Below are 22323 nucleotides of genomic sequence, written 5' to 3' on the forward strand. Positions count from 1 at the left end.
GCCAGCTGGCGCAGGTGGGCCCGAGACGGCAAGCATCCCGCGCTGCAGCCGTGTGTGGCTGGATCCCAGTCGGCACAAGGCTCTGGGGGGCCTCAGGCTTGGCTTCCACTCACAGCTGCATCAGCCGCGTGTCCGGTCTGTGCGGGTGTGTGGGGAATTCCATCTGGACTCTGAAGATGGGAGAAGGGCAGGCAGTTCCGGTAGGACAGACTCTGCACGGACCCAGTAATGCAAACCTTGCCAGCCTGCCTCACTCTACAGGCCATGAGGGGGCACCCCAGGCCAGAAGCTCCTCTCTGCTTCCTTCGCCACAGAAAGGTGGCTGCCACAGACCCCTCCCCTCCACTGTCCTGCCATGGGCGTCCACAGTCAGGATAAGGCTCAAGGGACACATGGCCACCCTCCCCTCCCCTCCCCTCCTCGCGGTGCCAGGCAGGCCAGATTCAGGCAAGGTGCCCGGCTCACCCCAGGAGGCCCCCGTGGAGGGGGGAAGAGGAGGGTCCCTGGAGCGCAAGAGAAAGACGCCTTTGTTGTGCTTTGCCAGGATGCTTCTGGTTGAGCGGCTGTCCCTGCTCCAGAGGGGACCGAGGGAGAGTCCCTGGCATGCCCCAGGCGGCGGGGCTTCTGTGCCCTCGTTGGTGCTGGACCACCCTGAGTGGATGCCATAGACTGGCGTCCGGCAACCGCAGGGGTTGGACCCGCTGGCCTCCCTGGCCCTTCCAACTCTGCTGTTCCAGGATTCTGCCAAGCTGGTGGGGGCAGCCCCAGGCTGTCCGGGGGGCCTTCCAGGCTGCACACGAGGGGAGGGGTCCTCAGACCCTGCTGGCGGCCAGCCTCTGCAGCCTCTCCTACCCCAGAGGGCTGGCCGGGGCCTTCGCCAGAGAGCTGCAGCGCCCTTTTCCGCTCCACTGGGGATTGTGGCGGCCGGCGGGGTGCCACTGCCTGGGACTGCCCGGTCCCCCTCGGCCTGGCCTCTGGGCGCCCCGGGGATGCCAGCAGGAAGCCGAGCCCACCAGGGCTTCGGACTCCTGCACACATCCCCTCCCGGCCTCCAGAAGCTGCAGAAAGGAAGCGGCCTCCTTCCCCTCCTTCGGGCCGCAGGGCCTCGGGGAGGGTGCCTCTCCTTGGTCATGTTTCAAGAATTTGTCTCCGCCTCTGCGCGGCCCCCCCCGTCCCCCGCACTTCCTATGGGGGGGGGAGTGTGACCCATTCCCTCTGCCCGCTCCCAGCATCCTGCCTCCGGAAGGAGAGGCTGCCCACGCAGGGCCGGCCGGCCACATGTGCCTGTGGAAGGCTGCCAGCGCTGGGCCCGCCCCTCCCGAGGGCGTGTGGGCACAGCGGCGGGGCGGGCGGGCGTGCCCGGCCGCTGGGCTTCCCCTGAGCTCAGCCCCCCCCCCGTGCCTCCGCCTCCGGAGCGCGCCTTGCCGGGGGAGCGGGGGGCCTCTGCGGCCGCTCCAGCCCAAAAGGCCCCTCGGAGTCCCCGGGCACGAGCCCGGCCGGGGGGGGGGGGGCAGCCTGCCAATAAGAACCAGCCCTCCCGAAAGGGGGCGCCCCAGGACCTCTCTCGGAAGGCCGCCGGGCCCCGCAGCCCTGAAACTGCCCCTCGGGGAAGGGGCTGCCCGCAGGAGGCGCCCTGCTCCGGGCAACAGCGACGGGCTGGTTGGCACGGGGCGCCGACACTACCCCGGGCGAGGCGGGAGGGCTCGCGCCCACTGCCGCCGCGCTTTCCCTCGGGGGGACGTGGCAGAGACCCGGGCCGGGCTCGCCGCCTGCTGCGCGGCCCCCGCTGCACCTGCCAGCAGCGCCGGCCTCCTCCCGGGCCCCGGGCTGTGCCTCTGCCCGTGCGGGAGGGGGCAGCTGGCGAAGCGCGGCGTCCCCTTCCGACGGTCAGCCGCTGGTGGCGAAGCGGCTCCGCGGGGGAGGCGGAGGCGGGCCGCTGGCGGGGCGCGAGAACGCGGGGAGGGGCTGCCCTTGGCGAGCGCGCAGCCGGGCGCCCCTGCACGCCTCCCCGCGAGCCCGGCTCCTCGGCCTCCCCGTGGCCCCGGCCCGGCCGCACTGCGGGAGTGCCGCGCTCCGAGCGGATCGCCCGCTTGCATCGCGCCTCCCGGTGCGGACGCCGCCCGCCGCAGGGAGTCCCGGCCTCGGAGGACATATCGGCCCGCTGGGAGTCAGCGCTGGGGCGCGCGCTCTGCGGCTCGCCCGGGCCTGGAGAACCCAGGGGTCCGACGCCAGCCGCTCCGCGGAGCTGAGGCCCGCCGCCCCCGCCCCGCCCCGCCCCGCCCCCAGCGGGGCTCGGGGAGGGGGCTGCAGAGAGGGGCGCCGCGCCCGGTGGCCTCGCTTGGGCGCGGGCCCGGATTCCTGCGGGGAGGAGGGGCCGCCCGTGCGCGTCGGCCTCGGCTGGCTGCGCCCTCCCCGCCCGGCTCCTCGGCCTGTCCTAGCGCTGCCCCTTCCCGAGGGGCGGGGGGAGGCGGAGCCCGGGCGGGGGTGGGTCTGCGTTCGTCCCGTCCCCGCCCGCCGCGCGGGGGGGCGCTTCTCCGGCCCTGGCCATGGAGAGCGTGCTGGAGGCCGGAGCGGAGCGGGGCTGATCGCTCTCCCGCAGCTCCGCACCCGGGCGGCCATAAATCAAGCGCGCCGAGAAGGGAAACACCCGCGCCGCCGCCTCTGCCGCACAGACACCTCTCCGCGCCCGCCCCCTCCTCGCTCGCGCAGGCGATCGCCGCCGTCCGCAGCCCTTCCGCGCCCACGACTCGCCTCCCCCGCGCCCGAAGAGCTGGGGGAGGGGGAAGCACAGACCTCCTCCGGCGCCGGCGCCCCCTCCCGCATCGACGCCGCCCTCGCCCGAGGGGATCCCTCCGCCTCGCCTCGCCTCGCCTCCAGCCCTCCGCGCCTCCAGCGGCGCAGATGTGGCGCTGCGGCGGGGCGCCCCGTCGTGGCCGGTGGGGGTGGCCGTCGCCCTGCGGAGGTCGCTCGCGGCGGTGAGAGCCCTCCTGGGGCACCGCGAGGGGCGAAGAGGATCGCCGGCGCCCTGTGAGCGCCGTTACCGGGTGCGCACAAAGCCGCACCGAGACGCCTCGCCTCGCCCCGCAGCTCGGCCAGTGCCAAGGTAAGGAGGCGGCGGCGGCGGCGGCGCCCGCCCGGGCCCGGGCCCGGGCTCGTCTGCGCGGAGGGTTGCAGCGGGCGGCCTCTCGCCTCCGCGCGTCGGGACGGGCGCCGGGGCGGCCCTCGGCGGCGAGGAGGGAGCGGCGCTGGCGCTCGGCCGGCTGCGCGGTCGCCGCTCGCCCGGGCTATTGTCCTCTCCTCCCTCGCGCCCCGCCGGCGTTTTGTGCGAGAGCCGCGGGCGGACGTGTCACTTCGTCCCGGCGCCCCCCGCCCGCGTCGGAGCCGGAGCTCCTGCACCAGCGGGCCGGGCGAGGGACAGGAAGACGTGTGGAATGCGAGGGCGACCGGGTGCCGGGGAGTCGCCGTGGCACCTGGCCGGCCAGAGGTGGCACCTGGCCGGCTCGCCTCTGGCTGCGGCGGTGCAGAGCCTGTGTTGTGCAGTGGCAGGGGCAGAGTCCAGGGCAGCAGCCGGTGCCTGGTTCTCTGAGGGTGTGCAGAGCGCCTTCCGCACAGATCTGAGCTTGTCCCTGGCCCACCTCGCCTGGGCTTCGAGCCCTCCCTGGTGCCTGAGTGGCCACCGTGCCCTGGGCTTGCACTGCGGGGCGTGCCAGGCACTGCCACAGCAACCCGCACGCATGTGGGCACCAGGCACGAGGCCCTGGCAGAGGAGCTCCGCAGAGGCCCCGTCCTCACCATGACACCCGCCCGGGGGCTCCTGCAGGCCTGGGGGGACCGTGGAGCCGGGGCAGCCCCGTGGGCAGCCGGCCCTTTCCTGGCCAGCCTTTCCTCATGACACCCTCCCCCCCTGCCGTGCACATGCTCTCTGGCCACGCTTGAGACCCACGCGCCCCATAACAGCGGTGGGGGGGGGGTGGAGCTGCCGCTTTGCATGCCTCTGGTCCCACGCCCGGCCCGGCAGCACCCCCAGGTAGGCAGGGCTGGGAAAGGCCCCTGCCCGCAGCCCTGGGGAGCCGCCACCGCCGGCTTGCAGGGCGCCCGTCAGCGAGGCTCGTGGGCGACCCGATGGCTCGGCACCGTGGGTACCCTGGTTCGGGAGTGGTTCTTTTGGGGAGCATGGGAGACCGGGGCCCGGTGCCACACCCTGTGCCCCGGCTGGACTCGGCAGGGCTAGCGGCAAGAAGCATTTCCTAATCCGAGCACATCGCGCACTGGGGCACTTCTCAGACACCCACTCGGAGCAGCTGGCTGGAAGCTTTCTTGGCGTGTGCTTCAGAGGTGCCGCGTGCGCAGCGCCCCTGCGAGAAGCCCAGCCTGCCCCCCTCCCTTCGGCCCCGCTGTGGGCACAGCCTTGCATGGGGCAAGGCCTGAGCTGGAAGTGGAGCAGCTGTGGCGGCCGCCTGTCGGGGTTCTTCCTTCAGGTCGAGAGGGTGGCTGCTTCTCCCCGGACCTGCCTGCCCACGCCTGTGGGGCAATTTGGCTCGCTGTGGAGCCCTGCCCTCCCCCCCCTTCACCTGGGCAACGGGGCTGCCCTCGGTCGCTCCGCTCTGGCAGCCAGCTGGCCCCTTCCTAGCCGAGACTGTCCTGGCGCCCCTCACACCCCAGCCTCCGTTTCTCCCCACCGTCCCCAGAAGGCACCTCCCTCCTTGGGAGGAAACACTGCTCTGCCCAAGTGGCGCCTGGCGACTGGGCTGCAGAGAGGGCTGCTGGGGAGAAGGGCCTTCCCCACCAGAGCCTCCCGGTCCGTTCTGAACTTTGAAACTGGGTTGGAGCTGCCCTCGCTTCCCAGAAATGGCTCTGTCCAGCCATCCGTGCAGCCTGCGGCGCAGCCTCCCTCTCCTCGGCTCCCCAGCTGAGCTGAGCGAGCCCTCCCCTCCCTTCCTCCCCTCCCCTCCCCTCCCTGCTGCGACCTCCTGCCCACTGCTTGCCTCTCCTGTTCCTGTTCCGGCCGGAGGGCAACCCTGGCCAGAATTATCTGCATAGCCACAGGGAGGATGGAGGGGCTGGCGGGGTCCAGGAGGGCCCTTCGAGCAGGCAGCCCAGGCCGGCCGGAGGGAGAAGGGGCGCCTGGGGCTGCAGCGAGGAACAGTCGGTCTTGTTGGAGGACAGCGGCTGAGCCTGGCCTTCCCTGTGCAGCAGGGGCCTGCAGGCAGGGCACCTTGAAGGGGCCTCCCCATAATGCTCGTTCCCGCACCCAGAGGGAGGTGGAACCTGGAGGCTCTCCTGGGCCTTGAGCTGCTCCGAGACGCCTCCGCCTCCTCTCTTTCGCGAATGCCCCGAGTCCCCTCCTGAAGCTGCCCAGAGCTCATGGCCAGGAGCATGTCCCGAGAGTGGGCTGTGCGATTATGGAAGCGTTTCTTTTGTCTGCTCTGCAGATCCATTGCTGCTGGCGACCGAGTGTGCTGGCACTGTTTGTGGTGGGGCCCCGTCTTCCTGCTCAGGCTTGTGCAGCCCTCTGTCCCCTCCTCTCCCAGGATAGCTTCTCCTTTTCCTGACCTCTGGGGTTATTCGTTCCCGAGTGGTCTTGGGAGTAGCTCTTTCCCAGCCTTCCCGGCTCCTCCTCTAACCCCGGGGCAACCAAAGCTGCCCGTGGCCGCCCAAGCCCAGGACATTGTCCTTCTGCCATGACCGGCCAGGTCGCCGTCCCAGGCAGGCCTGCCAGGAGGCTGGAGCCGAACGCGGAGGCTGAGGCGGGCGAGAGCCGGAGCACGCTGCTCCACCAGGCGGCCGCCCCGGTGTGTCTGATGGCAAGCAGGTCTGTGGCAGCGGAATGTATCTGCCCGGACACTTCCGGGCGAGTGAGGGGCTTGTGCAGTGGAAGGCTTCCGCGTCAGGCTTGTCGTTGTGCTTCGGTTTGTAATGTGGGGTCTTTGCGTGACGAGTCCATTCACTTTTCGAGCACCTCTGGAATGGCCAAGGCTGCTCTTGTCCAAAAATAGCGTCCAATGAGTTCTCCCGGTGCCGAGCAGCCCTTGCTGATAGGTGGCCCGTGGGGCACTGCAGGAGGCCAAAAGCAGGGCTGGCGGGTGGCCTCCCCGGCACGGGTCCCCCACGCACGCACTTCTGTGGGGCAAGCGCCAGGGGCGTGGTGTGGCGAGAACTGGAGTCCTCCAAGGGGGGCTGTGAACAGTGCAGCAGAGGCCGAAAGGCGCCAGCCTAAAGACTCGCTCCCACTGACAGGTCGGCAGAGGAAGGGGCGACCTCGGCCTGTAGCGGCAGGCCCCGCCAGATGCCGAAGGCCCCGGCCACCTGCTCGGCTGGAACAGGGCAGGGGGCCGCTGGCCCTCCCGGGGGCGTTGCTGGCATGGCCCTGCCGGCCCCAGAGGCCCGGCACAAGCCTGCCTGGGGAGCACAAGGCCCTGCCGGCAGCGCAGGCGAGAGAAGGGCCCCCGCTTGGGTGCACAGGCGTGTTCATGGACTTGCCTGCTTCGCCCCCAGGAGCAGAGGGGGGATGAAACCCACCCTGCCTCCTCCCACTTCCACTTTTCCTCTCAGCAGCCCTGCAGAGCAGGCCAGGCTGAGCCTGGGGGACTGGTCTTGGGCCCCCTGCTGAGCTCCCACACAAGCAGGGCCTGGAACCCCGGGAGGGCGCCCCCCCCCCCCTTCCCGCCCCCCCCCCCCCCCTGAGCTGCCCATGGCCAGCCCCGGCTGCCCGTGCCCAGGCTCTGGAGGGAGAAGGCCCCTGAGGGGGTTTCCCGGGCTCCGTCTGCCCAGGCGCCCCATGCTGCAGGTCGCTCTCCCCCCGGAGTGTCTGCCTGTCCGGGCCAAGCTTCCGCTGCACTGAGCAGACCCCCCCGTCCCCCCCATCCCACGGCTGCAGCCACCCCTCCCCCACGGCTCCTGGCCGCTGTTGCATCGCAGCTGCAGCTCTGCAGACAGCTTGGGGCCTGGCAGGCTCCCTTGGCAGCTGCCCAGGTGGAACGCTCGGGATGCCGCTGGCGCCTGCTCAGCACGTCCTGCGTCCAGAGGCAGGCCTGGCTGTGCTGAGGTGGCGGCCGCGCTCCGAGGAGCAGGGCAAGGGGCCGGCCGGTGCAGAGCGGCCTCCCAGGGCTCTTCCAGGGCGCCGGAGCCGGCTGGGGGTGGCTGCTGCCTCCCACGGAGCCCCTCACCCTGAGCTGCCCATCAGCGGAGCCCTGGAGCTGCCCCAGGGCCCCTCTGCCATGGGAGCCGCACTGCAAAGCCCGTGGGGAGGCCCCCATCACAAACAGCTGCCCGGGGCCGGGCCTCCCAGCGGGAAGCCCCTCTCTGTGCCTGGCAAGCCACGGCCGCCTGTGCCCCTCCCCAGCCGTCCCTCTGACTCCTGCATTAGGAGCACCCTAGAAATGTCGGAGGCAGTTGGGGGCACCACGCAGAGGCGTAGCGAGGGCCTTGCAGGCTCCAGTTTGCATGAGCCGAGAGGGAAAGCGGGCTGCGCGTGGTCCCTGCTGGGCGCAGGGCGGAAGGGGCACAGCCATCAGCCGCAGAGTGCGCCTTCATGCACCGGCTGGGCCGTCCCTGGGCGGGGGAGCTTGTGTGGCCCACCAAGCCTGCTGCTGGCGGGGGAAGCCTCCATCTGGGCACCTCGCGAGGCCCGGATGGACCACTGTGGAAGGCTGGGCTCTGGCCCAGGTAGCGGCTGGTCCTTGGTGCGCCCAGCTGCGGGCATCACCTGCGTGAGCGGCTGCCACGGCTCCCCTCCCCTCCCCTCCCCTCCCCTCCCCTCCAGCAGCCTGGGCAGGAGGCGCTCCAGCCTGCGCCAGAGACACTGCTGGGCTTTGGCCGGGAAGCCTTGGCAGGCAGGCCTTCCACCTTGTCGGAGGCTCTTAAGTGAACGCTGTCCGGCACAGCGGGGCCACCCCACCCCATGGGGCTCTCCAGGGTCCAGGCGGGCTTCCAGCCAGGCCCCAGGGCTGTGCCCAGGCAGAGTCGAGCCGACTGGCCTCAGGCCAGGTCCCGGACCGCTGCTGGGTGGAGGCTCCCGCCAGGCCTCTGCCTGGGTGCCATGGAGGAAGCTGGCAGGCCACGCCAGCTCCCACAAGCTCAATGCCGCAGGCGTCCCACATCAGCGCCCGGGATCTGCCCCCTGGAGCGGGCCGGGGAGGCCTTGCACAAGGGCGCAGTCCTCGGGAGAGTCGCAGGAAGGACGTGTGGGTGGGGCGGTGGCAAGCGGCCCGTCAGTCGCAGGCACTGTGGCCTGAGGAGGATCGTCCGGCCAGCACCCCGTGGAGATGTGGGGCGGGCTGGATCACAGGTGGGCAGTGGAGAGGTTTCGGGGAAGGGGACCAGATCTTCTCTGGGGTAGCTGCTCGGATGGCATTTCTGCTTGCCGCAGGGCTTGGAACCCGGCAGCGGTGCTCCTTGGAGGGCGAAGGCGCCTGGCGGAGCCCTGGCTGTATCCAGTCCTGCCAGCCGGGAGCGATATGAGTCAGGGCAGGATGGGAGTGGGGGGTGAGGGGGGCTGGGTGTGGGGCTGCTGGGTGGCCGAGCTAAGCTTGGTGGAGGCACCCAGAGCTGCCTTTGAACAGGCCAGAGACAGTGGAGGGGCAGCCCCGAGCGGGGAGTGCCAGTGGACCTCTGGGCTGGCCTGAGGCAGCACCGCCCCCCCCCCCGCGGACTGAGCTGAGCACGCGGAGGGGCCCCGGGCCCCTCCGCAATGGGAGCTGCACTGGCAAGCCCTGGCTGGACCCCACACTGGGCAACGGTGGAGCCGCGGGCCAGCCCTGCGGGGGGGGGGTGGACTTGGAGCGGCCTCGGCCGCGCCCCCTTTCGGCAGGCTTCAGAGCTCCTTCCCTGGACCCTCACCAAGGGTGGGGGCTGGCGCGGGCTCCGCTGCCTCTGGAAGCCGGGCAACAACACGTCTCTCGCTCTTCCGGTTCCTCTGGATTCTAGGAAGGTTTGTTCCCAGGAATGCCGTGCTCTGGGGCCAATTTGGTTTGGCAGCCACTGCTACCGAAGGGGGAAGAGCACCGCTTCCCATCCAGCGTGCCCCGCCTGAGCTGGCTCCCGGGAGAAGCCGAGGAATCCAGCATGAGGCCACGGATGTGGGGGGCAGCCCGGGGTTCTGTGCTGCCGAGGCAGCCCGACTTGCGCCACGCCACGCCACTGTGGCAGCCACACTCCCAGAGTGAGGCGGGGGCCCTGCAGAGGCTGCCTGGCACGCCACGGAGGCGGTCGGGGAGCCCCCGCAGCGGCCTGCCTGGCCAAGGGGCGCCAGCAAAGCCTGACCAGGCGCCAGAGACGGGCCAGGGTCAGCGTCACCCCCATTAGTGTGTCCCCGCTCAGAGGCTGGGCCATGGCGGAGGTCAATGAGTGGGCAGGGGGCTCTCGGCCGGCCTGCCTGCCTGGGAGGAGGCTGGGGGAGGGTCCTTTCCTGCTCTGCTCCCCAAGAGAAGGCTGTGGGTGCTGCGGAAGGATGGGAAATGCTTCCTGCTGGGGCTGAGGGTGGGGAGCCGAGCGCAGCTGGCAGGCCCTGGCGGGGTGGGAGGCAGTGGCCACCGTCTCTGGACTGGGCAGCGCAGGGCACAGGCTGGGGGCTTTGCTGGGGAGGAGGGGGGGTCCCCAGGCCAAGGGGCTTGGCGGGTTGTGCTGGGGCGGCGTCCCACTGGCCGTGGCGGCCCCTTGTTGCGGGGAGGGCGGGCTGCTACTTCTCCCCAGCAGTGGGCCCAGGACGAGGGGGCTGACCAGCCTGTCGCCAGGGGGACAGGAGGCACTGTGAGGGGCCCGCACAGCCCCGGGGCCTCCATCCCGTCCCTTGGGCCTGAGCGGGGCCACTTGAGCCAGCCTCAGGGCTCCTCTGCTGCGCTCACCCCAGCAGGGAGAGGCGGCCTGGCGAGGAGGAGGACTGGGCTACCCACGCGACTGGCAGGGTGTGCGCCCTCCAGCCAGGCGGGGCCTCTCCGGCGCGGCAGGGCAAGGGCCCGGGCCGAGTCCCTTACCTGCAGTTCAGCGCAACCCGCACCGGGGCATTCCCGAAGCATCGCCGGCAACTCGCCCGAGTCCCGGAGCCCCGCCTGGAGCCTCTCCAGGTTGGGCAGCTGGGGAGGAAACCGCGCTTGGCGCCCGGACGTGCCCGGGCGGATTCGGCGGGGATGCGCAGCCCGCGGGGCGCCTTGTGGGACGCCTGCCTGCACCTGCCGGGCTTCTCGCAGGTGCTCGGGCTCCTGCCCCTCCTGCCGGCCGCCCCCCGGGGCCCGGCCCCCCACGCCGGCCCCAAGGGAGGCCCTCCCGCATTCCAGCGCGCGCGAGCGAGCGAGCGAGGGAGCGCGCGCCCTCCTCCGCCGGCCAGCCCGGCCCTTGGCCGGCGCCGCAGACGGGGCGGGCGCACTCGGCGGCCTGGGGAGCGCGGGAGGGGCCTCGGCCGGGCGCCCCCGCAGCCCAGCCCGCTCGCCCAGGAGCCCGTGGCCGCGGAGACGCGCCTGGCGGGCCGCCTGCTCAGCCAGCGCCACCGGCGCACACGCACAGCGCGCTCGTCTGGCACGAGGGAGGCCGGGTGGCGGCGGCAGCTCGACCTGCTGGCGGGGCGTCATCCGGGGAGGCGGGGGCGGCGCGCGCCCGGCCGCTCGACCCTCGGGCGCGGGGAGGGGGGGCGCGGACGTGTGGCTCGTGTGTCCCGGCAGCGCGCGCCGAGCGCCCCCGGCGCCGGGGGCCCGACCGGGGAGACGCGGGCTGGGCAGGAAGGGGCTGGGCGGAGCCGAGCCGAGCCGAGCGAGCGGCGGGAGGGCCTTCTCCCCGTCGCGGCCTCGGCTCGCCCCGGCCCTGGGCAGGGTGCAAGCCACGGCCCCGCCGGCCAGGCCGCCGAGCGGCTCGCTTGCTTGCGCGCCTGCCCGGCCGAACACCCCGGTGCCGCGTCCCCGCCCCCGCTGCTCGCCTCAGTGCGGAAAGACAACAGAGCGCCCGCCGAGCCCCCCGGTTCCCCGAACGGGGCAAGGCTGGGCGGGGGAGGACGGCTTCTCCCCTCCCGCCAGAGCTGCTGCCAGTCCGAGGACAAAGCGCGCACCGCTCTGCTCTGCTCTGCTGGTCCGTGGAGGCGCGCAGACCCATCGGGCATGAGGCTCGAGGGCGCCCCCCGCTGAAGGCAGCAGGCCCGGCTGCTGGGTAAGTCGGCGGGGCTTGCAGGCTCGGCCCAGGAATATCCGTGTCAGGAACTCCACTGGGTTCAACATGCACAACTGCTTGTGAGTGACAGGCAAAGCTCTTTCAACCCTCTTTCAAGGTCTGGTGCGGGGGTAAGCACCTGCAGGTGGCAGGTGGCCATAAGCTCACAGACGGACAGCAGCGCTGGGCCGGCCGCTTGCACGGCCGGCTCCGTTCGGACTTTGAAAGCTGCCACCTGGTTCCACGCGGACATGGCAGGGAGGCCTTCTCAGTGGTGGGGCCAGACCTCCGGACTGAGCTTCCTTTGAGAGTTATCAGGCTCCCGCTTCCGGGCCTCACAGGACAGAATCACTGGTCCTTGCTGGGTTTCTCCAAATCGTGGGCTGCTGGTTTTATTGGTGGGAACCATTTTTGTGTCATGCTGCCGTTTCAAACTGTTTGCCTTGTAAGCTGCGCCGGGAGGATTCTGCTCTCTGAAGCAGCAGAGAAATGAAATACAGCATTTCGGCCTGTGTGCGTTGCGGGTCCGCTCAAGGGGCTCTTGAAGGCCTGACAAAGCAAGACGTGATGCTTTTCGGCCAGATTCAGTGAGGACTGTGATGTGGTTCACCTCTTGGGGAGAGCAGGATCCAGCCACGGCCTGGATCCAAGTCAAGGACGGCCCCCTGGGAGCAGCGCCCCCATGCTGGGCCTCGTGCCTTGGGCCCAGAGTCTGGCGCCCTAGAGAGGGTGGCAGGTGATGGGCAAGACAGGCCTGCCGGCTGCGCTTGGCTTCCCCGTTGCGTGCTCAAGCGCCCCAGAGAAGGAGCGGTCGCATCAGGCCAGGCGACATGGATTGAGCTGGAAAAGGGCATTCCATGCGGCTCTCACTGTCTTCCCGAAAGGAATGCACACCTGGGAGCAACTGCCCCGTGTGCTCCAGCGCATGCGCCGGCTGCAGGCCACCGGGGAGCGTGCACATGGCCTGCGCTGCCTTCCCAGCGCTGAGCTGGGGCGCCCGGCTCCGCTGTGCCAGGGACCCCCAGTCCTTCTGCACACGCATCTGCAGCGAGGCTGCCTCCCGGCTGGGCTGCTGGACGGAGTCGCTAGCGGAGCCTGGAAGTCACATGGCTTGGCGTGGTGTGGCTGGGAGGCAGGCCCGTGGCTGGCAGGGGCCGCCGCGCATTCCACATGCTTGCGGGAGCCTCATTCCGAGTGCGCCGGCCTGGCCTTCCGGAGGCCGAGTGCACACACAGAATGCAGCCACGCCCTGAAGGGAGGCCTGCAGGTGCGGCTGGGAGAGGGGCTGAGAAAGGGACGTGGGGCGGCCCATTGATGGGCCGCCAGCCTGATCTTTCCTTTGGTGTCCTGGCCGTGAGGGAGGTGCAGATGCCGCTAGGCCTGCTGGCCACGCATGGGCCGGAGACGCATGGCCAGCACCCTGCCCTGCTGCGGGAGTGGCCCTCCCGCGCCTGTGCGCTGCTCGCTCTCTGGCCTGCCGCTGGCCATCGTGGGCCTTCCCGGGTGCTTGGTGCGGGGGCCGCCAAGGGGAAGGGGGTGCTTGGAGCCCCTGCCCGGGCAGCCTGGCAGCACCTGCTGCCCCCGAAGTGCAGTCTCTGCAGGCGGCCTGGGGAAGGCGGGGAACTGAGTGCAGCAGCCGGAGGGGTGCCCTGGCCCAGCGGCCCCCAACTGCCTCCCAACCCCCCCTTGCTGGGAAGGACGTCTGCTAGCAGGGAAGCCCATGGGGCGCAGGGCCCAGGAAAGGGGAGGGGCGCTACTGAGTGGGCTGCGGGTGCCGACCACCACCCAGGGGGCCCCGAGACGCCTTCTCTAAGCAAGCGGGCTGCGTGGTGCCCCTTGCGAGATTCTCGGGCGCCAAGCTGGGCAGGGCAGTGCTCGGATTCTGCCGGAGCAGCGTAGGCTCCCTGGCTGGGGGGGGGGGCAGAGTGGGGGGCAAGCCTGCCTCGCCGTGAGGGCACATTCACATCCAGCGGTGTGCAGAGGGGCCGCTCGGGGGCATCGGGGGGGGGGTCCGGGGAGCCGCCTCAGCCCCTTTCCTGACTTCCGCAGGTTGAAGTGCCTCGCCAGCGCCCGGCCCCCCACTGACAGGAGCAGCCCCTCATCGCGGTGCCGCTCGCCATGCATTCCCTGGACGAGCCGCTGGACTTGAAGCTGAGCATCTCCAAGCTCCGGGCGGCGCGAGAGAAGTGCGCCCGGGCCCTGGGCGGCCCCCCCTGCCACGCCCAGCCCCGCGAGCCCCGGGGCCCCGAGGAGGACGCCGGCGTGGTCAGCCCGGCCTCCCCCCCGTCCCCCACCGACAGTGAGTGTCCCGGTCGCCTGGGGGTGAGCGGCACTGGTGCTGCGGACGCCGCTCCTTGGGGTCTGGGGGCGGGCGCCAGGGCGGGGGCAGGACCGGGCCCCTGGCTGCCAGCTCAGCGCCCCCGGTGCGTCTCCCACAGGCCTCCACTCGCACCCCCGAGGGCGGGACAAGAGGGACGCCCGCTTCTGCGCCTCACCCCCCACCATCGACCTGAGCCTGTCCCCGCCCCCGCCGGGCTTGGACTCCCCCAACGGCAGCACCTCGCTCTCCCCGGACAGGCAGAGCGGCGGGGAGTTGGTGAGCGCCTGCAGCCTGCGCGTGAGTCGCCGGAGGGCCCGGGAAGGGGCGGGGGGCGCCCAGACCTCCTGCGCGGAGCCGGCCTCGTCCCGGAGCCCTGGCTCGGCGGCCTGACTCTCCCGGGGTGCCCAGGGTGGGGAGGGCCCCGTCTCCCTGATGGGCAGGGGAGGGAGCTGAGGCCCCCGTGGTGCCCCCCCCGGCAGCCAAGCCGCGTCTCCTCCAGACACCGCTGCTTCCCACTCTCCCCAGGATCTCGAGTCGCTGCGCTACATCGACGGCCTCCGAAGCTCCTTCCAGTTCTTCCTGCCCCTGAACTCGGGGGGCGCGCTGCACCTGCCCCCCTCGGCCTTCCTGACCCCTCCCAGGGAGAAGCGGCTCTCCCCCGACCTGTCCCTGCCCAAGCAGCTGGTGTGTCGCTGGTCCAAGGTGAGCCGTGGGGCCTGTGGGGGCGCTCTGGGGCCGGGCCGGGCCGGGCCGCTGCCCCCACTGACCACGGGCCTCGCTCTCTGTGCCCGGCAGTGCAACCACCGCTTCGACCTCCTGCAAGACCTCGTGGACCACGTGAACGACTGCCACGTGAAGCCCGAGAAGGACGCAGGCTACTGCTGCCACTGGGAGGGCTGTGCCCGCCACGGGAGAGGCTTCAACGCCAGGTGACCGCAGCGGGCGTCTGGGGCGGCCCCCATGTGGGCCGTGCCCCGTGGGGCGGGGGGGCGAAGGCCTCCCCCCCGGGCTCCTTGGAGGGGCACCGGGCGGTGGGAACGCTTCCCGGCCGGAGCCGGGCGCGCTGGAGGGCCGCTCTCGGGCGTCGCGGGCAGCGGGGCAGCCAGAGAGCATCGCGGCCCCGACCCGACAGGCCCCGTGCTCTTCGGCAGGTACAAGATGCTCATCCACATCCGCACCCACACCAACGAGAAGCCGCACCACTGCCCCACCTGCAACAAGAGCTTCTCCCGGCTGGAGAACCTGAAGATCCACAACCGCTCCCACACGGGTGAGCCCACGGGGCTTGGGGCCCTCACACGCTGCGGCCCTGCGGGGGAGCCGGGGGGGGGGCCGGGGCCCCCCCCCCGGGGCCCCGGGGGGGGGGGACTGCCCTCACGGGCCACGCGTGGCCGCCCGGAGGAGCGGGAAGCGGCGGCCTGGGGGGTGAAGGGGAGGCCCCGGGGGCTCGGGCCCCCCCGCCCGCCGGGCCCCTCACGCGCCCGCTCTGCCCGCCCGCAGGTGAGAAGCCGTACAGCTGCCCCTACGAGGGCTGCAGCAAGCGCTACTCCAACTCGAGCGACCGCTTCAAGCACACGCGCACCCACTACGTGGACAAGCCGTACTACTGCAAGATGCCCGGCTGCCACAAGCGCTACACGGACCCCAGCTCCCTGCGCAAGCACATCAAGGCCCACGGCCACGCCATCTCCCACGAGCAGCAGGAGCTGCTGAAGCTGCAGCCCCCCGCCAAGGCCCCCCTCGCCGCGGCGGAGGCGCCCTACCTCGGCGGGGTGCAGATCGCCCTCCCCGGCCCGGCCGGCCTCTTCGGCGGCCACGGCCTGGCCGGCCTGCCCCTCCCGCTCGCACCGGCCCCGCTGGACCTCAGCACCTTGGCCTGCGGCGGCCTGAGCACCGCGGCCATCGCCGGCCTGCCCGGCCCCGTCCTGGCCCCCCTGAACTTGGCCAAGAGCCCGCTCCTCTCCTCGCCCTTTGCGGCGAGCGGCCTGGGGCTGCCCGTGGTCTCCCTGCTGGCCGGCGCCTCGGCCAAGGCCGGCGCCCAGAGGGGCCACGGGGGGGCTGCTCGGCCCCCCCGGGGCGGCAGTGGCGGGCGGGCTCAGGGCCCCCAGAGCTGCAAGGAGGCCAGCGAGAGGACGGAGCTGGCCCGGCTGCGCCAGACGGCCGAGAGCCTGGCGCTGCTCCCGGGGGGCGTCCTGGACCTGTCCACCGGCGTGAACTCTGCAGGGGGGGCCGAGGCGCTGTCCCCGGGCTGGGTGGTGATCCCGACGGGCTCGGTCTTGCTGAAGCAGGCGGTGGTGAACTGAGGGGCGGCCGGCCCAGCGCCGCTCGCTGTCGGGGTGGCCCAGCCGGCCGCGGACGAGTCTGCCGTGGCCGCCTCCCTCCCCCCAGGAGAGAGAGCGGCCGCTTCTGCGTTGCGTCTCTGTGCCTTGAGACTTCTCGTGGAAGGAGCCCCCCCCGTCAGAAGGCGGCGCTGCCCCCCCCCCGGGCGCACGGCCCCGCTCCTCCCCTCCTCCGCACGGGGCCACCCTCGACTTCGACACACACGACGGGGGAGCTTGTCTCCCCTGAGCTAAGCAATAAACTCACTTTCCTTCAGTGGCCACCGTGACCCCCGACTGCAGCAGCGCTGGGGGCTTCCCTCCAGGGGTGCCGGCGGGCCTCTGCCCCCGCACTCCTCCTCGGCTGGCACCTCTCCTCGCGGCCTCCCACTTGCCGCCCGCCTGCCCCAGACCAGCAGCCTGCGAGACGGTCCGTCGGTCCGTCTCCTCCTTCCGGAGGACGCCAGCGGGCACGGCAGACGGCCCTGCTTCCCCCTGCACCTCACGGCCGTTCCCCCAGCTGGCCCCCCACAAGGCCCCCTCCCTGGGCGTCAGTGGCCGCTGCCCCCGGAGGCCCCGGCCCAGGAGGCCCTCTGTGGCTGCGGTGCACTGGCGTGGGGGGCCATGGCACGCCCCCGGGATCCCCTGCCCCCCGACAAGGCGCACCACTGCGTGTGCCGCTCAGCAGGCCTTTCCCTGACGGGGGGACCAGAGCGGTGCCCCCCCGGCGGTGGCTGCACTGGCTCCAGCTGTGCAGCACCCAACACGCTACCTGGACTGGCCGGCGGGTGGGAGGCCTGGAGGGCACCGTGGCATCTCACCCGCAGGCCTGCACGGTGCGCTCCGGTCAGGGCTCTTCGGCCCAGGCCAGCCACGGACGGCAGCTCCTGGGGGGCCTTCATGTGCTGCTGCCCCAGAGCCCCCCAGCTAGGCCCACTGTGGACAGGGAGGGGTGCTGGATGACCCAGCCAGGCCCAGCCGATCAGCCCATGTGGCAGGCAAATGGTGATGGGGGGATGAGCGCCCCCGAGGAGCACCCCGCGCCCCTGGCCTGGGCATTCAGTGGATGCGAGGGGCCCCCAGCCCGGATGAGGCCCCTCCGAGAGGCAGGGGCACCCTGCCGAGGCCCCGCCTGCTGCGAAGGTGGCACTTGGTCCTGCCACAGCTGGCCCTCTTGAGCCCCAGCAGCCTCTCCAGCTCCCCAGCAGTGGGCCTGGAGCTGGCCGCTTGCCCCCAACCCCTGCTGGGGCGCTCTGCTTACCTCTCGACCGCCCTCCCCATCGGAGGGCCCAGACGTGCTGCCGCTCCCTCTCCTGGCACAAGGGGGTCCCTGTGTACCTCTCCGCGTCCCTGCTGCAGTGGGACCCCCGCTGTGGGCTTCCACCGCACAGGTTCCTCCTGGGCTGTGGCCCCTTCCTGCCTGCCACAGCTGTCGGTGGGGGAGCCTCCGCCAGCCCTAGCCCCCCTCCCCCCGTGTTGTCATGGTGGCCCGGGACTGTGCCCCAGCCAGCCCAGGGGAGCTGGACTCCCGGACATGCAGCGGGAAGCTGCGCATGCGTTTGACCGCGGGCCAGCGGCCGGTGGCACTCTAGGGCAGACTCTGGCCCAGGGCGATTTGCTGACTGACCAGGCCGACGAGCCGGTGTATGTCTCTGTGTTTTCTGTCTGTCGTCGCCCAATGCAGGCCATCAGTATTTTAACAGTTTCTAAGTGCCTTTCAATTGTAGATTATGTTGGGTTTCCTTCCTCCTCTTGCCTCCATCACTGTTAGCATAGTTAAGACAGAAAAGGATAAGCTATAACCTGACCCTCTGCCCCCCCCGGGGGGGAGGACGGCTATTATGAAAACAATAAAGTGGATCAAAGACCTTCCCGGATGCTGTCTGCTGGGGTGGGGCGGAAGCGCTGTGCTGGGAGAGGGTGCTGGCTCGGGTGTGATGCGTACGCTCAGGTGGCTTGTGGATGCTGGATAAAGCTCCTGTCTGCCACACAACCCAATCCTGCCTTTGAGAGCAGAACGTGGCCTTGTTTGCTTGCTTCAGCCACACGGCAGAGAGATGGGGAGGGGGCAGCCCAGCTTTGACCGCAGGCTCTGCCACTCAGACCCCCACCGCGGGACGTGGAGGCTCCACCTGCAAGGCCGTGCTCACAGGCCCCGGCCCTGGTTCCCTGGGGCAAGAGCTTCTACTAAAAAAGGGGGCTCGACAAAGAAAAGGTGTCCTGTCTCGACTGCTCCAAGCCCAGCGCGACTGCACAGGGCTGGCCAGATGCCTCTGAAGGGCACTGCCGGGGCAGGAGAGCCGTGCTCCCGCCAGCCCGCACTCCCCAGCACAGAGGCCGGTGGTCTGAGACTCCATGGCAGCCGCTGCTGACAGCCCGATCTTGCCTGAGTCTCGGCTCCCGGCCTGCTCCTGTTGGTGGACGGGCCAGAGCGAGTAGGCGGGCGGCGGCGGCAGTGGTGGTGGTGGTCAAGGGTTCTCTGGCCAAGAGGAGGCGGCCCCCGTGAAAGCTAATGGCCCACGGCTGGTGGGCGGCCCTGGCAATGCACGCTGCGGTTCCCCGCACCCTCTGTAGCCACCGCCTCTGGACGAAACGCCACGGCAGCGAGGTAAACAAGGGCAATTTATTGGCTAGCAATAACTTAAGCGGGAGGCTGGTGTGGGCAGGACGGTTCGCTACGTGTCCGGCTTGCGCTCTGGATTGTGCTCCTGCCGGTGCTGGATCTGCAGCTCCTCATCCAGCCGCTCCTTGGCTCTCACCACCTGCAGGGCAGACAAGGTTGGCACTCCGGAGCTGCTCCAGAGCCGCAGCTGACAAAGGGACCAGGCGCACCAAGGGCAGCCGCCAGGGGGCAGCACAAGCCAGGGCTTGGCCCTCTTGGACCCTGGAACCGCCTCGCAGGGAAGGTGCGGGGAGGCACAGGCGCTTGGGCCACGACAGACGGGCCTCCCTCTTCAGGCCCTGAGCAAACACACCGCGGGCGAGGACAGCTGAGAAATTGACGGGGAGCACCAGTCATTTTGTGGGGGCAGCACAGGATGCGCACACACAACACAGCGAAACGCAAAGGCAGCTAGTCTGTTCTTAAGAAAAACACCAAAATCAGTCCTGAAACAACTGCAACTCAAATTGTCGGCCACAGCTCAGACTTCGTTCAAAAACCTCTCGATGGCTCACACGTGTCCTCACAGTTACACACTTAATACAAAAGTTCTGCCCCGGCTTGACACGGCAACTGTGGCGCCTGGTTTTTGTAGGGCAGAATGGCTTCAAAATGCCCCGAACACCTGCAAGTACTGCAACGGGGAGAGGAAGTCTCTAACCCAGGCTCCCCCCACCCAGTTTGCCCCAGTGTGTTCACTTGCAATGCCCATGATCCCCAGCCAATGTCTGGAAGGCACCAGTGTTGGGACAAGCTGCTCCGGCCCCTCAACTAAGAGGCCAAGGCCCCCCAGAGCCCTGGGCTGACGCTCAGGCAAGGCCATGCGTGTGCTGGAAGAGGCGGCTGTGGCTCTACCGCCTCCCACCAGGGCGACAAGCTGGGCCTCCCCCACTCACCTTTGACTGCAGGTAGAAAGATCCCCCCACGGATTTGTCGTTCACCTTAAACAAATGGGCATAATTCTGCCAAGGAAAATCAAAGAAACAAGTTTGCTCAAGCCGGCACCAACTGGATCACCACGGTGGGGCTTCTGGGGGCTCAGACGGCCAGACCAAAGGGGCCAGCAGAAATTCTGCTCCCTGCAGTGGCCAGCTAGACCCTCCCCGAACCCGCAGAGCGGAAAGTCATCTCCCGGGTGCGCCTCTCTGGCGCAGCATGTACAGGCGCACTGCCTCTGAAAGCGCGCACTGCACTCGGCTGTGCAGCTACCGTCCCCTCGCAAGTTTTTATGCTCCTCTTGACACGGAGCCAACCCCACTTAAAGACGCACCGGCTCCGCCGGACCGCCCCGGTAGAGCCGCTCACCCCCGTTCGTTGATCGACTCGGCCCTGAGGGCCCCACGGCTACCAAAAGGGCAGGGGTCCAGAACCGCCGCGCGCTTCGCGGGGCTCCCCGCGGCCGGGCCGGGGCTCTGAGCAGGCCCGGCGAGCCGGGCAGTCCGGCGCGCCGACCTCAAGCGCGCGGCGTTACCTTCTCAATCTCCTCGGGGCCGAGTCCGGACACGTTGAGGATCTGCTGGGCCTCCTGGAGGCTGAGCCCGGACGCGCTGGGGGCTGCCGCCGAGCGGGGCCCTCCGCGCCCGCGAGCGTCCGCCGCCGCCTGGCTGGCTGCGTGGAGAGAGGCCCGGCCCGGTCACAGCGCGCGGGCGACGCGCTGGCCGCCCCGCCCCCCCCCCCGCGCGCTGCCGAGCCGCGGCACTGCCCTCCGGCCCGGCCCGGCCCGGCCCGGCCCCACGGAGCGAGGGTCCGGCGGGGCCCGCGCGGCTCCTACCTGCGAACTCCTGCCGCAGCGCCCGGGCGAAGGCTCGGCCCACCACCTGCACCCCCACCAGCACGATCTGCGCCAGGTACTTGGCCTGCAACGAAGCGCGCGCGTCAGCCGGGCCCCGCTCCCCGGCGCCCGCGCCCGCGCCCACCCCGGCCCGCGCCCGCGCCTCACCATGGCTCCCCGGGGCCTCACTCCGACGGCTCCCTCGAGGGGCGCGCAGGGCTCGAGGACACCATAGAGGTCCGGGCGGAGCGGCTCCCGGAAGCCGGAAGCCGGAGCAGCGCGGGGTAGCGCTCCGGTCCGGTCCGCGAGCGCGCTGCGGCCCCTGGCGGCGGGAGGTGGCACCGCGCCCGAGCGCGGCCCCACTCCTTGAGCGCCCCCGCAAGGGCCGGCGCGGGCTGCAGGTCCCTGCCCCGAGGCCCCCGGGACGCGCCGGGGCTGCCGCCGTGTCTCCCCGCTCGCCCCGTCCCTGGCCAGGAGCAGGGGGCCTCGCCGCCCCGTGGCGCCCTGCTGCGGAGCCTTCCCGCCGCCTCCCCCGGCAGGGCTGCTCCTGGCCGAGGGAACGGCCTCGGGTCCGGCAGGATGGAGCCCGCCCGCCCGGGTTTGCGGGGTGGGCGCTCCAGGGGGGCGGCTGGGAGGACCGCCTGAACGTCAGCGGCTGGCCGGCTGGCAGGGATGCAGGAGGGGCTGGGCTGGACCGGGGCCCTCTTCCGGGTCTAGGGCTCCACAGGCTGCCCTGGCCCCAGAAAGGGGAGCAGGGTGCTCAGGCAGCCACTCCCAGCCCTTTGCAGACAAGGCAACACCCGCAAGCGAGGGTCTCTCCAGCCCCCCCCCCCCGCCCTTTCCTGGAAGAGGCAGCAAGCGCCGAGATTCTCCCTCTCCCAGAGGGATGGGGGTCCAGGAGGGGTGGGATCTGTGCTATGGTGGACATGCTGCCGCCTCCCGCTTCTTTACACGCCTGTTCCCGTTCCTTAAAGTGAAGCTTTTCCCAGCAGGGAAGTGAAATGATGGAGAAAAAAGGAAGGCCGGGCAGAGGAGGGGGAAATGTGTGTGTGGATTGAACGCAAGACACGTGAGCCAAGAGGTTTAGCACAACTTTTCGTATTGCAGCCACATGCACAGCCAGACAGAACCGCTTGCAGGGAGGGGGTTCTGCCGGGGGAACCCAGCCAAGGGACGGCGCTCTGTCTCACGGTGCCGGCACCATCTGCTCCCAGGTGTCCAGCCAAGAGGCCGCTCTGGCTAGGGGGGCTGCAGAACGTCTTCCTCTGCCCTCGTTGCCACTCCATCTTGCAGCAGGCGCCAAAGCCGGAGGGTGTGCTCAAGCAAGATGCCCCCAGGCAGGCCAGGTCCTGGGGGGGGGGTAGGACTCAGCGTAATGAGGGACAGCTCCACGGGCAACGGAGAGGGCGAGGGGCCAGCCGCCCGAAGGCCACGGCCTCCGGGCCGGCCCAGGGCCCACCCCACCACACTTGATGCCCCGTTTGGGGCGGGTGCAGAGCAAGGGCGCCTCCTCGAGGAAGGCACTGCCGCTCCGTCAGGCCCAGAGCCGCTGTCCGAGGCTGAGGCTGGGTGGCTCCCTGAGCTTGTCTGTAAACACGCGACTCAGGCAGAGGCTGGGTGCCCGGCACTGGGCCCAGGCGGTGCAGGGGAGGGGGCCGGATTCCTGCCGTGGGGCTGCAGAGGGGCGGCGGGGCAGGTGAGGAGGCCGGGAGAGGAAACTCGGTGAGATCCCGGCCGTTCTGCATGCCTGCAGGAAGGCGGTGCCTGGCCCAGAATGGCAGTGTGTGGAAGACCACGAGGAGAAGCTCTGGGCTCCACAAGCAGCAGGCAACATGGGTCGTCTGGGCGGAAAAGTGCTGGCAGCCCATCTCAGCCTTCCGGGCTAGTCCTACGGAGCAGGAGACACAGGCAGGCTGAGGAGAGGCCCAGGACAGCTGCCCGGGGCAGCCCTCCCCTCGTTCGGGGGCTCGGGAATGGCATTGAGGAGATGGCAACCAGCCCCGTGCTGAGGAATCGCATGGCGCACAGGGCTATGTGGCATCCCGCGCCCCTGAATGCGCCAGGGCCTGAGGCAGGCCTCGCCTGCCCCCCATGCGCACTCTAGGTGGGCTTGGACGGTGCC

At 70.8% G+C, this 22323-nt stretch overlaps 3 protein-coding genes across 4 annotated transcripts in view; 1 reads left to right on the forward strand and 2 right to left on the reverse strand.

The window, feature by feature from the left end:
- Positions 1-2886: 2886 nt before the first annotated feature.
- Positions 2887-16263, forward strand: GLIS2 (GLIS family zinc finger 2). 2 transcript variants are annotated; one of them, XM_044433388.1, is made up of 7 exons: positions 2887-3103; positions 13180-13415; positions 13546-13747; positions 13976-14152; positions 14246-14379; positions 14602-14720; positions 14951-16263. In XM_044433388.1, exons 2-7 carry the CDS (start codon positions 13249-13251, stop codon positions 15751-15753), a joined length of 1602 nt encoding a protein of 533 aa, XP_044289323.1. In that variant the 5' UTR covers positions 2887-3103; positions 13180-13248; the 3' UTR covers positions 15754-16263. The 2 variants fall into 2 exon arrangements, with proteins under 2 accessions (XP_044289323.1, XP_044289324.1); XM_044433389.1 differs by lacking the exons at positions 2887-3103; positions 13180-13415 and having other exon boundaries at positions 13600-13726.
- A 2114-nt stretch (positions 16264-18377) lies between these two features.
- On the reverse strand, positions 18378-20444 carry PAM16 (presequence translocase associated motor 16). Its single transcript, XM_044433412.1, has 5 exons — positions 20370-20444; positions 20202-20286; positions 19902-20038; positions 19327-19392; positions 18378-18530 (listed from the first exon to the last, which is right to left on the reverse strand). The coding sequence occupies exons 1-5, from the start codon at positions 20370-20372 to the stop codon at positions 18444-18446; spliced, it is 378 nt and encodes a 125-aa protein (XP_044289347.1). The 5' UTR covers positions 20373-20444; the 3' UTR covers positions 18378-18443.
- Positions 20445-21283: 839 nt separating this feature from the next.
- The window catches only part of LOC123025130 (coronin-7-like), a gene marked incomplete at its 5' end in the record, with an annotated part of 42683 nt that continues 41643 nt past the window's right edge, over positions 21284-22323 (reverse strand). Inside the window, one exon of the mRNA XM_044433638.1 lies at positions 21284-22089. Coding sequence (XP_044289573.1) covers positions 22084-22089 — 6 coding nt within the window. The remainder of the gene's footprint in view (positions 22090-22323) is intronic.

This window comes from Varanus komodoensis, unplaced genomic scaffold (assembly GCF_004798865.1).
Source record: "Varanus komodoensis strain SLA01 unplaced genomic scaffold, ASM479886v1 scaffold26, whole genome shotgun sequence".
Lineage (NCBI taxonomy): Eukaryota > Metazoa > Chordata > Lepidosauria > Squamata > Varanidae > Varanus > Varanus komodoensis.